The 14,635-nt window shown below is 43.2% G+C and overlaps 1 protein-coding gene across 1 annotated transcript in view; it reads right to left on the reverse strand.

Annotated features, from left to right (window-relative positions):
* Positions 1–14,635, reverse strand: part of STAB2 (stabilin 2) — a 270,647-nt gene that overhangs the window by 168,265 nt on the left and 87,747 nt on the right. The window contains exons 16-19 of the mRNA XM_030214413.1: positions 12,460–12,513; positions 11,027–11,107; positions 6,544–6,696; positions 3,951–4,013 (exon numbers count right to left, since the gene is read on the reverse strand). Of these exons, the coding sequence (XP_030070273.1) occupies positions 3,951–4,013; positions 6,544–6,696; positions 11,027–11,107; positions 12,460–12,513 (351 nt within the window). The remainder of the gene's footprint in view (positions 1–3,950; positions 4,014–6,543; positions 6,697–11,026; positions 11,108–12,459; positions 12,514–14,635) is intronic.

Here is a 14,635-nt window from a genome sequence, read left to right on the forward strand (position 1 = left end):
TGGCTATGGTTTTGACATATTTTAGCTCAGAGGCCATTTTGCAAAAATGCTAAGCATTTAACACTGAATTAGTGTGTGCATGCTCTGTTAACTTGGCCGTTTATGGGTGGAGAATAGGTATGGGAGCTGATATTCAGACAGTGGGAGGTAGCCGGGATGCATCCCTTGGTCAGCGCTAAACCTGGATATTCTGTGCTAGGCCGTTTCTGGTGACTGGCATCGAATATCTGGTTTATTTTTGGATGGTTCGAACTTAACTGGCCAAGTCGATATTTAGCGTTAGACCTTCCAAAGATAGACCTGCTATTGACGTGGTGCCACAAAACTTAGCTGGAGATGCGCTGAAAATTGGCGGATACTGTGCAATATAACCGGCTATCCGTTAAGTGCTAAATGGCAATATTCAGCGGGAGATAGATGGATATTGCCCACTGAATATCTCCGGATAGCCAGCTAAGCACCATTTAACCGGCCAGGTGCCGTTCCTGGCTGGTTAAATGATATCAGCCGGATGGACTGTGTAATGCTGTCAGCCCACGGCACTTTCCACACATTTTCACTGTGCAGTTAGTGCATTTGTGCTTACTCCCTCTTCCAGAAGAGGTGGCAAATGTAATCACATTAATTGAAATCAGTCTTAGGCAGGGGTGTAGACAGAGGTCCATTTTTTTGGAGGGGCGGACTGGGGGACCACACATTTCCTCTCATCTCTTCTCCGCCACCCTCCGGTGGCATTAAATCTTACTTTTGCTGGTGGGGATGCCCAAGCTCAGCTAGCTGAAGCAGTCAGCTGACCAAACCCCCTCCCGTCCTGGCTGAGCAGTGAGGAAATCAGCGGTGTGTCTCCGTTCCTTTTATCTTGCTGCACCATATGCCTGGAATAGACTTCCTGAGCTGGTACGTCAAGCTCCATCTCTGGCCGTCTTCAAATCTAAGCTAAAAGCCCACCATTGTGATGCTGCTTTTAACTCCCAACCCTTATTCACTTGTTCAGAACCCTTATTTTATCATCCTCGCTTTAATATTCCCTTATCTCTTGTTTGTACTGTTTGTCTGTCCTAATTAGATTGTAAGCTCTGTCGAGCAGGGACTGTCTCTTCATGTTCAAGTGTACAGCACTGCGTACGTCTATAGAAATGATAAGTAGTAGTAGTAGTAAATTTCCCCACCAATTACCACGCCCCATTTTGCCTGTGCACGTTAGAAGTTCGGTGCACATTTTATAGAATATGCTTAGCAAGTTGTGCACCTAAATTCTATACAGTGCCAATTAGTGCTCATTATTACTTGCTAATTGCTGATATCAGTGCTCATTAGCTTGTTAAGTTATGCGCATTGTTATAAAATTGGATCTCTAGGCACACTATATAGAATCCGGGGGACATCTCTACCCATGCCATACCGCTGACACATGTGATATACTGCATGCTAACTGCAAAAATATCGCAAAGTCTCTTAATGCAGCTTTGTGCTATCAGTTATTGCGTGGTAAAACACGCATTAACCCCCAGATTCTATGTAGTGTGACTTGAGTTGTGTGTGCAAATCAGGTCATATTTTAATTAGCGCACACAAATCTTAACAAGCCAATCATCGCCGATAATTGCTACTTAACAAGCAATTATTGACACTAATTGGTATTAAGTGGAGGAGTAGCTTTGTGGTTAGTGCAGCGGACTTTGATCATGGGGAACTGGGTCCAATTCCCTCTGCAGCTCCTAGTGACTCTGGGCAAGTCACTTAACCCTCCATTGCCCCTGGTACAAAATAAGTACCTGAATATATGTAAACCGCTTTGAATGTAGTTGCAAAAACCTCAGAAAGATGGTATATCAAGTCCCATTTCCCTTTCCCCCCATAAAAAGGTTTCACCTACAATGTATTTATTAGTCTTTATTTCTATATATCGAGCTACACTAGCATGGCAGCCAGATAACCATAAAACCAATGTCTGTGTTGCACTTCCAGCTATCTTCCCTCACTTAGCCTAGTGGTTAGTGCAGCAGACTTTGATCCTGGGGAATTGGTTTTGAGTCCCACTGCAGCTCCTTGTGACTCTGGGCAAGTCACCTAACCCTCCATTGCCCAGGTACAAAATAAGTACCTGAATATATGTAAACCGCTTTGAATGTAGTTGCAAAAACCTCAGAAAGGCGGTATATCAAGTCCCATTTCCCTTTCCCTATTTGAGATTCTACATGGAATGTTGCTGTTGCTACTATTTGAAGATTCTACATGGAATGTTGCTAGTGGAGGAGTAGCTTAGTGGTTAGTGCAGCTGACTTTGATCCTGGGGAACTGGGTTCAATTCATACTGTAGCTCTTTGTGACTCTGAGCAAGTCACTTAACCCTCCATTGCCCCTGGTACAAATAAGTACCTGTATATACTGTGTAAACTGCTTTGAATGTAGTTGCAAAAGCCACAGAAAGATGGTATTTCAAGTCCCATTCCCTTTCCCTAAGTAGAATTTACTTGCATGTACATTCTAAGATGCAGATTGGAAAAGGAGGCATGGAATGGGTGAGTCATGGGCATTTATAAAACCTAGGACCAAAAAGGACAGGAGAAACCTCCACGAAAAATAGAACAAACCAAAGAGTGTAGAGGCTGACTGATGGACAAACCAACTCGGGAGATGATGTTGAAGACGTTTTATTAACCAACTTGCACAGAGGACCTGACACAGTCCGTGTTTCGGTGCTAAGAGCGCCTGCCTCAGGGGTCACAGTTAAAATTCACAACATATATTGGCTCGGAGAATTCCCTCTGACCATGTACGTGATGAGATAAAAAACAAACTCTCCTTCTGGATGTTAACTCAGGAGATAATGAAACAGTATTAGGACAGACAAAACAAAAGTGGAAGTCGCCCAATGTCCAAATGTTCAAGACTGTAAGTAATCACAAAGAGTCCAAAAATGTCCAACAATTTTATAGTCCATAAAACCTCAATACGGTAAAACACAACACGGCCGTGTTTCGGCGTGCAGGCCTTCGCCAGGGGTCCTAATAATGTTTCACTTAAGGGTAGAAAGAGGTTTATAATTCAGGACAAACTATGTCACCTATCTCAAAGCTGAGAGCAAATGCCATATAAGTTCAGCTCTTCTGGAATGCATTCCAATTTAACTAAACGTGTACGGCCATTGGAATTTTGGTGACTTCCACTTTTCTTTTGTTTGTCCTGTGCAAATGTGAACACCATCCCCATTATTCTTCAACAATGTGCGTTAATTTTAAGAACACCCCTGTTACGCCCATGACCCTCTCATTTCTGTACTCCCTTTTCAGATTGCACGCATAAATGCTATGCACATAAATGCTAATTAAATCAAGTACACATATACATTCTAATTAAATCTAATTATTGTCAATAATTGCTTGCTAAAAAGCTAATTATAGGTGCTAATGAGCTCGTTATTCAATTAAATTGCATGCATAATTTTTGGCAACTTTTCAAAATTAGGAGGGTGTTGTGGATAACATTTGAGACAGTAGATATTTAACACAGTTTTCAACTTTATGGTATATGTTAAGTTCTAACCAAAGGACAACCACAAAAGTGGATCCGCTACGAGAGGAGGAATGCAAAAACAGGGAAGTAGCGAGATCAACAAGACACTTTCAAAAAACCAAGGAGATGAAAAGTACAAAAATGTTCTTTAATGGTAGATAAGACTCAACACGGTACCGTGTTTCGGCAAACAGTGCCTGCCTCAGGAGTCTGGAGAATAAAATAAAATAAGATACAAATACATAAAAATATATGTACATAAATACAAATGTGTAAAATATAAGCGATATATACATAAAATCCGTACAAACAAATATACATGGAATGGTAGCACACAACTGGACGACAAACCACAAAACAGTGCTGACACTTCTGAAGTAGTAAATGGTTTCTCCAATTACACTGAGTTGGTAGGAGACAATAGCTGCACTTACTGTGTTTTCTGAATTAGGAGGACAAGCGCTGAATAAAATCAAGGAGCAACTCCCACAGGAACCCTGAAATGAGACAAAAGCACTGCGTGTTCACTGTAATTACAAGGATGCAGTAACGTGCCATGAGGAATACATCTGTGAACATCCTCCCATTTATTTGAATTTAAATGAAAATGAGTTACATTCAGGCACAGTAGGTATTTTTCTGTCTCTGGAGGGATTACAGTCTAAGGGCTCGACATTCAAAGTGGTTTCATGAGGGAGGAAAGGTTCCTGCCTGGTTAAACTCCACTGAGCTGGCCAGCTGCCAATATTCAGCTGCACTTAACCAGGAAGTGCTGCTGAATATCTTCACTAACCAGGTAGTCCCTAACCAGCTAGGATTGGGGCAGTCTGGAGATGGAGTTTGGTGGAGCCATAATTTAGCTAGTTAGTGTTGATATTTGCTCTACTAACTGGCTAAGTAAACACATAGGGGCCCATATTCAGACCACTGGAGTTTGCCCGGTTAACTCCTGTGACCGGCGCTAATGCTGGCTATTTAATGAGTGGAGGAGTGGCCTAGAGCACCAACGACATCTCAAACTTAACATGGCCAAAACCGAGCTTCTCATCTTTCCCCCAAAACCTACCTCTCCTTTCCCCCCTTTCTCTATTTCGGTGGATGGCACTCTCATTCTCCCTGTCTCATCAGCTTCTTTCTCTATAACATCAGTAAAATCCGTCCCTTCATCTCTGAGCACTCTACCAGAACCCTTATCCACACTCTTATCACCTCTCGTCTTGATTATTGTAACCTACTTCTCACCGGCCTCCCTCTTAGCCATCTCTCTCCTCTTCAATCAATCCAAAACTCTGCGGCGCGACTCATTTTCCGCCAAAGTCACTATGTCCACATTAGCCCTCTCCTTAAGTCACTTTGCTGGCTCCCTATCCATTTCCATATTCAATTCAAACTTCTCCTATTAACCTATAAGTGCATTCACTCTGCTGCTCCCCAGTACCTCTCCTACTACTACTACTACTATTAAACATTTCTATAGCGCTACTAGACTTACGCAGCGCTGTACAAATTAACATGAAAAGACAGTCCCTGCTCAACAGAGCTTACAATCTAAATTGGACAGACGAACAGACAGCTAGGGGTGGGGAAATTGCAGTGGTAGGGGTGATAAGTGAGGGTGTTGAGTAAGAGAGTCATGGTTAGGAGTCGAAAGCAGTAGCAAAGAGGTGGGCTTTAAGCCTAGACTTGAAGACAGCCAGAGACTGAGCCTGACGTACTGGCTCAGGGAGTCTATTCCAGGCATAGGGAGCAGCGAGATAGAAGGAACGGAGCCGGGAGTTAGCAGTGGGGGAGAAGGGGGACAACAGGAGACATTTACCCAGCGAACAGAGTTCACGGGGAGGAGTGTAGGGAGAGATGAGAGCGGAAAGGTACTGAGGAGCTGCGGAGTGGATGCACTTGTAGGTCAAAAGGAGAAGTTTGAACCGTATGCGGAAGCAGATAGGGAGCCAGTGAAGCGACTTGAGGAGAGGGCTAACGTGAGTATAGTGACTCTGGTGGAATATAAGATGCGCAGCAGAGTTTTGGACAGATTGAAGAGGAGATAGATGGCTGAGCGGGAGACCAGCGAGAAGCAAATTGCAGTAGTCTAGGCGAGAGGTGATAAGGGTGTGGGTAAGGGTTTTGGTAGCGTCCTCGGAGAGGAAAGGGCAAATTTTGTTAATATTATAGAGAAAGAAACGACAGGTTTTGGCAATCTGCTGAATATGAGCAGAGAAGGAGAGAGCGGAGTCAAAGATGACTCCAAGGTTGCGTGCAGACGGGACAGGGAGGATGAGAGTGTTATCTACTGAAATAGAGAACGGGGGGAGAGGAGAGGCAGGTTTAGGGGGAAAGAGGAGAAGCTCGGTTTTGGTCATGTTTAGTGCATTCACTCTGCTGCTCCCTAGTACCTCTCCACTCTTGTCTCCCCCTATGCCCCCCCTCGAATACTCCGTTCTGTAGATAAATCTGTCTTATCTGTCCCTTTCTCCTCTACTGCTAATTCAAGACTCTGTTCCTTTTATCTCGCTGCACCTCATGCCTGGAATAGACTTCCCGAGCCTGTACGTCTAGCCCCGTCTTTGGCCGTTTTCAAGTACAAACTCAAAGCCCACCTCTTTACCACTGCTTTTGACTCCTAACTTACTTGCCCTGTCCTTTAGCCTCACCTCTTTATTCCCTTACCCTTAATTTTTCTGTCTGTTTACTGTCTTATCTAGATTGTAAGCTCTTTGAGCAGGGACTGTCTTTGTGTATGGTGTACAGCGCTGTGTATGCCTTGTAGCGCTATAGAAATGATAAGTAGTAGTAGTAGCACCAGTCTTGCAATCCAATCCAGAGGTGGCCGGTTCAAATCCCACTGTTGCTCCTTGTGATCTTCCATTGCCTCAGGTACAAACCAAGATTGTGAGCCCTCCTGGGACAGAGAAATATCCAGTGTACCTGAATGTAACTCACCTTGAGCTACTACTGAAAAAGGTGTGAGCAAGTAGTGAAATGTCCATTCAGAGTAAGCAATTGTTGATAAGTGCATATCAACATTTTTACCAGTATCAATTCACTTTTTGTCTCATCACATCGATGTGGTAGAATAGGCACTATGGAAGGAGGAATAAGAACGCCACTCAGTGTGAAAATTTGGCCATTTTTGGCAGCAACATCGGTCTCTTCAATTTCTACCCCACTGACGAGTATTTGCCCCTGTGAAGACAATGAAACATGAGAGAGAATGACCGTTTGTGGGATCACTCACACTTCACATTAAAATATACAATTATCAACTATACAGCAAAGAAACATAGAAGTACCTACATCTCAATAGTGTGAGCTGTTAGTAGAACTGAACTCACAATTTGTTGTTACAGTAAATACAGGCATAGATGATGCCATTAAGGACTAGATTCAGTAAGTTGTGCCCAAATTTGGATGCAGAAAAAAAAATGAACACTGAGCGCTATATCAAGGCCCTTAAAGGAAATGGTCCAGAGTACCTGAAGAATAGGATGATCCTCTACACACCACCAAGGACACTAAGATCCTCTCAAGGGGTATCCCTAACCACACCCTCTCCAAAAGACATCATACGATGTGATACCCGCAAGTGAGCCTTCTCCGGAGTAGCCCCCATACTCTGGAATGGACTCCCTGAAAGGCTCCACTTAACACAAGACTATCTCCACTTCAGGAAGCAGGTGAAAACTTGGCTCTTCAACCAAGCCTTTAATGGAAGAAGTAACTAACTTGTTAGTCCTACTCACACACACAAGGAGTGACACGGGCTGCATATACTGCAGCAGGACATGTTTATCCACTCCTACCCTATCTGAGATAATATATTAACCATCTCTCTGATCTCATGTGCAACTTTATCCTACCACTATCACTACATCACTTTGTATTTATTCATACCGGAACTGGCAATCGCCTTTACGGTACCATGTAAGCCACATTGAGCCTGCAAGTAGGTGGGAAAATGTGGGATACAAATGTAACAAACAAACAAATAAATAAATTCAAAAACTGCAGTTGGAGGTCCTACTTTTGAGCCCTCCTTAGTCCCGCCCAAAACACGCCCACAACATGCTCTCATGCTATTTGGATGAACTACGGTGTGAAACGCACAACTTACTACTACTACTACTACTACTATTTAGCATTTCTATAGCGCTACAAGGCGTACGCAGCGCTGCACAAACATAGAAGAAAGACAGTCCCTGCTCAAAGAGCTTACAATCTAATAGACAAAAAATAAATAAAGTAAGCAAATCAAATCAATTTAATGTGAACGGGAAGGAAGAGAGGAGGGTAGGTGGAGGCGAGTGGTTACAAATGGTTACGAGTCAAAAGCAATGTTAAAGAGGTGGGCTTTCAGTCTAGATTTAAAGGTGGCCAAGGATGGGGCAAGACGTAGGGGCTCAGGAAGTTTATTCCAGGCGTAGGGTGCAGTGAGACAGAAGGCGCGAAGTCTGGAGTTGGCAGTAGTGGAGAAGGGAACAGATAAGAAGGATTTATCCATGGAGCGGAGTGCACGGGAAGGGGTGTAGGGAAGGACGAGTGTGGAGAGATACTGGGGAGCAGCAGAGTGAGTACATTTATAGGTTAGTAGAAGAAGTTTGAACAGGATGCGAAAACGGATAGGGAGCCAGTGAAGGGTCTTGAGGAGAGGGGTAGTATGAGTAAAGCGACCCTGGCGGAAGACGAGATGGGCAGCAGAGTTTTGAACCGACTGGAGAAGGGAGAGGTGACTAAGTGGGAGGCCAGCAAGAAGCAGATTGCAGAGGTCTAAACGAGAGGTGACAAGGGTGTGGATGAGGGTTTTATCATTTTAAAATCAGGATCAGGATGACTCTAGTGGATGGACATTCTTGTAGGCATTCTGAGGCATCCATCTGCTTTGAAAATGAGCATCAAAATGTTCCATCATTTTGGGCCTGTGGTGTAAAAGCTAATAATTCCGGTATTCATCTAGTTTAACAGTTGAAGTGCACAAATAAGTGCGTATTTTATAATGTGTTCACACACTTTCTTGATTCTGCCTATGCTCAGCCCTCAATATGCCCCTTGGGCTAGATTCCATACATAGGGCCAAAAATAAAAAGTGCTACTCTATAAATCACACTTAAAGTTAGATGCAGTTTATGGAACAGCGCTTATGTTCAGGAATAGCACCTAACGATGGGCCCCTTTTACTAAGTGGCGGTAATCTCAACGTGGGCTTACCGCTCGCTAAACAGGAAGTACCACCTGGCTACCGCAGCAACCCGGCGGTACTTCCCACCCCTAGTGAGCCATCATATCTGGGGAGCATACCCGGCGGTAATCACTGCCCGGTTACCGAGGCAGCTTCTACCGCCACCTCAATGGGTGACGGTAAGGGCTCCCCTCCAAAATGGCCACACGGCAAGTGTTTTACTTGCCGCATGGCCATTTCCTGCAGGAAAGAAAGACTTCTCTTTTACCCACTGTGGTAAAAGGGGGCCTTGGCATGCGTGAAAAACACGCCGACACCATTGCAGGCTCCCTTTTGCAGCAGCTTGGTAGAAGGGGCCCTTTAGGCGCAGCCAATTGCATCAACTGGAATGCGGTGCAAATGTGTGCATCTAAATTAGACACATATCCTTGTTATTCTATAACAAATTTAAATGTAAATTTTAGGAACACTCCCGTTATGCCCATGACCTGCCCATTTGTGCACCCCCTTTTTCAGATCACGCATAAATTTTAGGCACAGATCTCATGCTTAAATTTACACATATAAAGTTCAATTAAATCTAATTAGTGCCAATAATTGCTTGTTAAAAAGACAATTATTTGCACGGACAATTTTTGGTGACTTTTATAGAATTAGGGGGTTTATGTCTACATATGAGTTGCATAAAAGTACATAAGTACATACGTATTGCCATATTGGGACAGACCAACGGTCCATCAAGCCCAGTATCCCGTTTCCAAAAGTGGCCAATCCAGGTCACAAGTACCTGGCAAGATCCCCAAATAGTACAATACATTTAATGCTGCTTATTCTAGAAATAAGAAATTGATTTTCCCAAGTCAATTTTAATACTGGCTTATGGGCTTTTCTTTTAGGAAGATAGCCAAACCTTTTTTAAACCCCGCTGAGCTAACTGCTTTTACTACATTCTCTGGCAACAAATTCCAGATTTCAATTACACGTTGTCATGACACATACTTTTCCATCTTGGGAAATGTCATTAACGTTCCTTATGTCATTGAATGTCATCTTAAAATGAAAACAACAGGGAACCCCCCCCCCCAAATATTTTGTGTATTGTTAATAGTGCACACTCCAATAATCCACATGCAGATATTAACACCTGCTCTCAAACAGGCGTAATGTCCATGCCTGCAATGCAGCCATAATCTTTGCAGGATTTGTTCTGTTATTTTATCAAATGTTATAGGTGCAAAATAGACACCTTCCAGTCCATTTAACCAGCTACTCTGTTATAAAATTACTAGCCACACATGTAAGTGCTGGATCTCCCTTTGCCTTGTTTTTACAGATAAAATTAGACTTTTTAGTAAATCAGGCATTCCAAATGTATCTGTATAAAGGATGAAAATACACACATATGTATGTGCATGCTACCAGCAACGAACACGTAATTTACTTTTAATATCAGGCCCTAAATCCATAGGAGTGTAGTTGTTGTACTGGCAATAATGCAGTTTAGAAGCTTTAGCACAAGCCGTGTTGATTCCATGTTGTGCCAGATTCACAAACCCATAAATAATGCATGCTATGTGTGTCACTCACACAGTGCATTTTCTCTAGTAAAAAAGGTGCCGGTACTCAAATGTTAGGCCACCCTTCAAGGGTGGGGTGATCACTGCAACCAGTCACAGAACCTATGACAAAGCAGAATTGGTGTGTAGAGCCTGAGCTCTTTCATTAAAACTTTGGGTCCATGGGTCAATTTTAGCAGACAATGAAAAAGGTGCCGGTACTCAGTACTCCCAAGTACCCCCTCAAAAAAAGCCCTGCACTCACAAGTTCAGTGTGTTACTTCCTTTTTAGTTGTTTGGTGGCGTGTAAATGCAAGCATCTAGTTACAGAATTGTGTAATGTCACTACAAGGATACATTTAAATGCGTATAAGGATGGGATTAGGCTCGTGGTTGACTCTTCTGCACATATTTGTTTTTAATATGCACATAACTGGATAATGTACAAGCACAAATAACATGCATACCTTTCCAAAGTTGATTTTCAAAAGATCAAAACTTTCCCTTTGAAAATTGTTGTAAGGCTTGCAGGTAAAATTACTCATAGACTTTGCACAGAATCTGAAAATTGCACCTTATCTGAACTGATTTGCAGCCTGTCCTGGTTTGACTCCAACTATCCCAGTCATCGCCTTCCTCCCGGTTCAGATGATGCTCTGTTATGAGTTTGCCCATTCTGAATTAATATATTGTTTGTTTGTTTTTTTTAATTGTCTGCATAAACGTGCCTGAAGGATACATTTTGATAGTGAATCTTTGAATTTCGTTGCAGTGGCATACTTACATTATTGGTTGTGTTGAATTCGATAAGCTGATTAGCCATGCTCTGCATGCTACGTAATGAGTTAAGGATGGCAACATCCAACTGAAAAATAAAATTGAAGCAAATATTTCCTTTGTTGTTTGTGCAAGACATAGTGCTATCTAGGTAAATATTAAGGGCTAGATTCTATATATGGCACCAAAAGAATTGGTGCTGAAAAAAAGCGCTATTCTATAAGCTGCGCTCAAAGTTTGGCAAGGTTTATAGAACAGCACTTATGCCTGGGAATTGCTTCTAACTTTAGGTGCGGCCATTTATACCAACTGAAATGTGATGCAAATGTATATGCCAGACATATATCAGCATTATTCTATAACAGAGTGGAGGAGTGGCCTAGTGGTCAGAGCACCGGTTTTGTAATCCAGAGGTGGCTGGTTCAAATCCCACGGCTGCTCCTTGTGATCTTGGGCAAGTCACTTAACCTTCCATTGCCTCAGGTACAAACTTAGATTATGAGCCCTCCTGGGACAGAGAAATATCCAAAGTACCTGAATGTAACACATCTTGAGCTACTACTGAAAAAGGTATGAGCAAAATCTAAATAGATATTTGAGATTCTACATGGAATGTTGGTACTATTTGAGATTCTACACAGAATGTTGCTAGTGGAGGAGTGGCCTAGTGGTTAGAGTACCAGTCTTGCAATCCAGAGGGGGGCAGCTCAAACCCCACTGCTGCTCCTTGTGATCTTGGGCAAGTCACTTAACCTTCCATTGCCTCAGGTACAAACTTAGATCATGAGCCCTCCTGGGACAGAAAAATATCCAGAGTACCTGAATGCAACTCACCATAAGCTACTACTGAAAAAGGTGTAATCTAAATAAATAATACACATTAATTTTAGGAAAACCCAATTCTGACCAGCGCAGGTTCCCTTTTGCCACAGCTTGGCAAAAGGGGCCCTAAGTTTATAGAATAGGGGCATACGTTATTTGCATGCATAATTACAAATCAGTGCTTGTTGACACCAATTATTGGTATTTGTTACCGATATAGAGCCAATTAGTTCATTTAGTTACATGCGTAAATGACCCCATGCCCAATTGCTAGCCCGGTTTTAGCACCCTATATAGATTGAAGGTGTTAATATGTTAATTAGCTTGTACTGTTGCTGTATGAACCTGGTAACTGTTACCATAGTGACATGACAGAGCACACTAATTCATGTGTTCATGCTGTGCTAGGGGGAAAGAGGAGGCCATATGTCCATCTGTGTTAATTGCGAATAGTCTTGGCATACGATGATGAACTTTTCAGCGTAGTAACTTTTCAAAACATGTCAATCCCTCCCCTAACAGTAATAACACAGCCTTACCAGTTAAAGCACAGCACTAAGTGCAAAAACGTACCCTCATTGGCGTCTTACTACTCTGTACATATTTATGTATACCAACCTTAACAGAAGAGATGATATGGTGTCGCAAGAGTTCCAGAAGCTTCCTAGACCCCTGGAAATGCACAAAGGGGTTGGATTAGCTCAATTTTGATGTGTCAAGGCATCTATCCATTTATGCATCTTTTGTTTTTAACATTCATTTGTATTTGAAATTTTATTTCACAATTTCATCCAAACTGCAAGTAGGGAAAGCCTGACAAAACATTTGCTAATAAAATACTTTTCAACTCTACAGCAATGAAAAAGAAGAAGAAAGAAATAGTAACAATAATACAAATTCACTGGTGGTTGGGAGGCGGAGCTAGTGTGGGCAGACATATACGGTCTGTGCCGGGGCTGGTGGTTGGGCGGCGGGGATAGTGCTGGGCAGACTTATACGGTCTGTGCCAGAGCTGGTGGTTGGGAGGCGGGGATAGGGCTGGCCAGACTTATACGGTCTGTGCACTGAAGAGGACAGTACAAATAAAAAAAAGTAGCACTTATGAATTTATCTTCTTGGGCAGACTGGATGGACCGTGCAGGTCTTTTTCTGCCGTCATCTACTATGTTACTATGTATAATAAATAATTATACATCCGTAGTTCAATCACCCTTTTAAAAGAAAAACGACAGTGGAAAGGCATCTGTCTTTTTTTTTACCTCATAAATGGATCAGAAATGGCTGAGCATTCAAGATGAACAAGGCAGAGGGAGTCAAGTATACAAAGAAAGACCACAGTGGGCCACAGGTGGGACCATTGGAGCTGACTCTGTAGGTGCGGTGGGTGCTTGAGCACCCCCAATATTGAGAAAATTCCTTGTATGTGTCCAGGGAGGGGTTATTTTCATTGGGCTTAGCACCCCCAATAATTTTGAAAAGTTGGCTCCTATGGGTGGGACGAGTGGAAGAATTATACTAGAACTAAGTGGAGGAAACATGATTTATTCAGAGACCTGACATGGCCCATATTTCAGCACATTGCTTGCAACAAGAGTCATAAACCAGCTTATAATTGAAAAAGAAAAACGCCTATATTGCGACCCAAATCGGGAGATAGACGTTTATCTCACAAAAACGAATAAAGTGGTATAATCGAAAGCCGAATTTGGACGTTTTCAACTGCACTCCGTCGCGGATGCGGACAAAGTTGATGGGGGCGTGTCGAAGGCGTGGTGAAGGCGGAACTGGGGCGTGGTTATCGGGCGATCAGAGATGGGCGCCTTTCGCCGATAATGGAAAAAAAATATGCGTTTTTAGCGAGAATTTAGGGCACTTTTCCTGGACCCTGTTTTTCCACGAATAAGGCCACAAAAAGTGCCCTAAATGACCAGATGACCACTGGAGGGAATCGGGGATGACCTCCCCTGACTCCCCCAGTGGTCACAAACCCCCTCCCACCACAAAATATGCCGTTTCACAACTTTTTATTTTCACCCTCAAATGTCATACCCACCTCCCTGGCAGCAGTATGCAGGTCACTGGAGCAGTTATTAGGGGGTGCAGTGGACTTCAGGCAGGTGGACCCAGGCCCATCCCCCCCCACCTGTTACACTTGTGCTGGTAAATGGGAGCCCTCCAAACCGCCCCCCAAACCCACTGTACCTACATGTAGGTGCCCCCTTTCACCCCTTAGGGCTATAGTAATGGTGTAGACTTGTGGGCGGTGGGTTTTGAGGGGGATTTGGGGGGCTCAACACCCAAAGGAAGGGTGCTATGCACCTGGAAGCTCTTTTACCTTTTTTTTTGTTTTTGTAAAAGTGCCCCCTAGGGTGCCCGGTTGGTGTCCTGGCATGTGAGGGGGACCAGTGCACTACGAATCCTGGCCCCTCCCACTAACAAATGCCTTGGATTTATTTGTTTTTGAGCTGGGCGCTTTCATTTTCCATTATCACTGAAAAACAAAAACGCCCAGCTCACACATTGTCGAATAAAACATGGACGTCCATTTTTTTCGAAAATACAGTTCGGTCCGCCCCTTCACGGACCCGTTCTCGGAGATAAACGCCCATGGAGATAGACGTTTTTGTTCAATTATGCCCCTCAAAGTCAGCCTACTACTACTACTACTACTACTACTACTACTATTTAGCATTTCTATAGCGCTACAAGGCATACGCAGCGCTGCACAAACATAGAAGAAAGACAGTCCCTGCTCAAAGTGCTTACAATCTAATAGACAAAAAATAAATAAAGT

The sequence above is a fragment of the Microcaecilia unicolor genome, chromosome 9, assembly GCF_901765095.1.
Source record: "Microcaecilia unicolor chromosome 9, aMicUni1.1, whole genome shotgun sequence".
Lineage (NCBI taxonomy): Eukaryota > Metazoa > Chordata > Amphibia > Gymnophiona > Siphonopidae > Microcaecilia > Microcaecilia unicolor.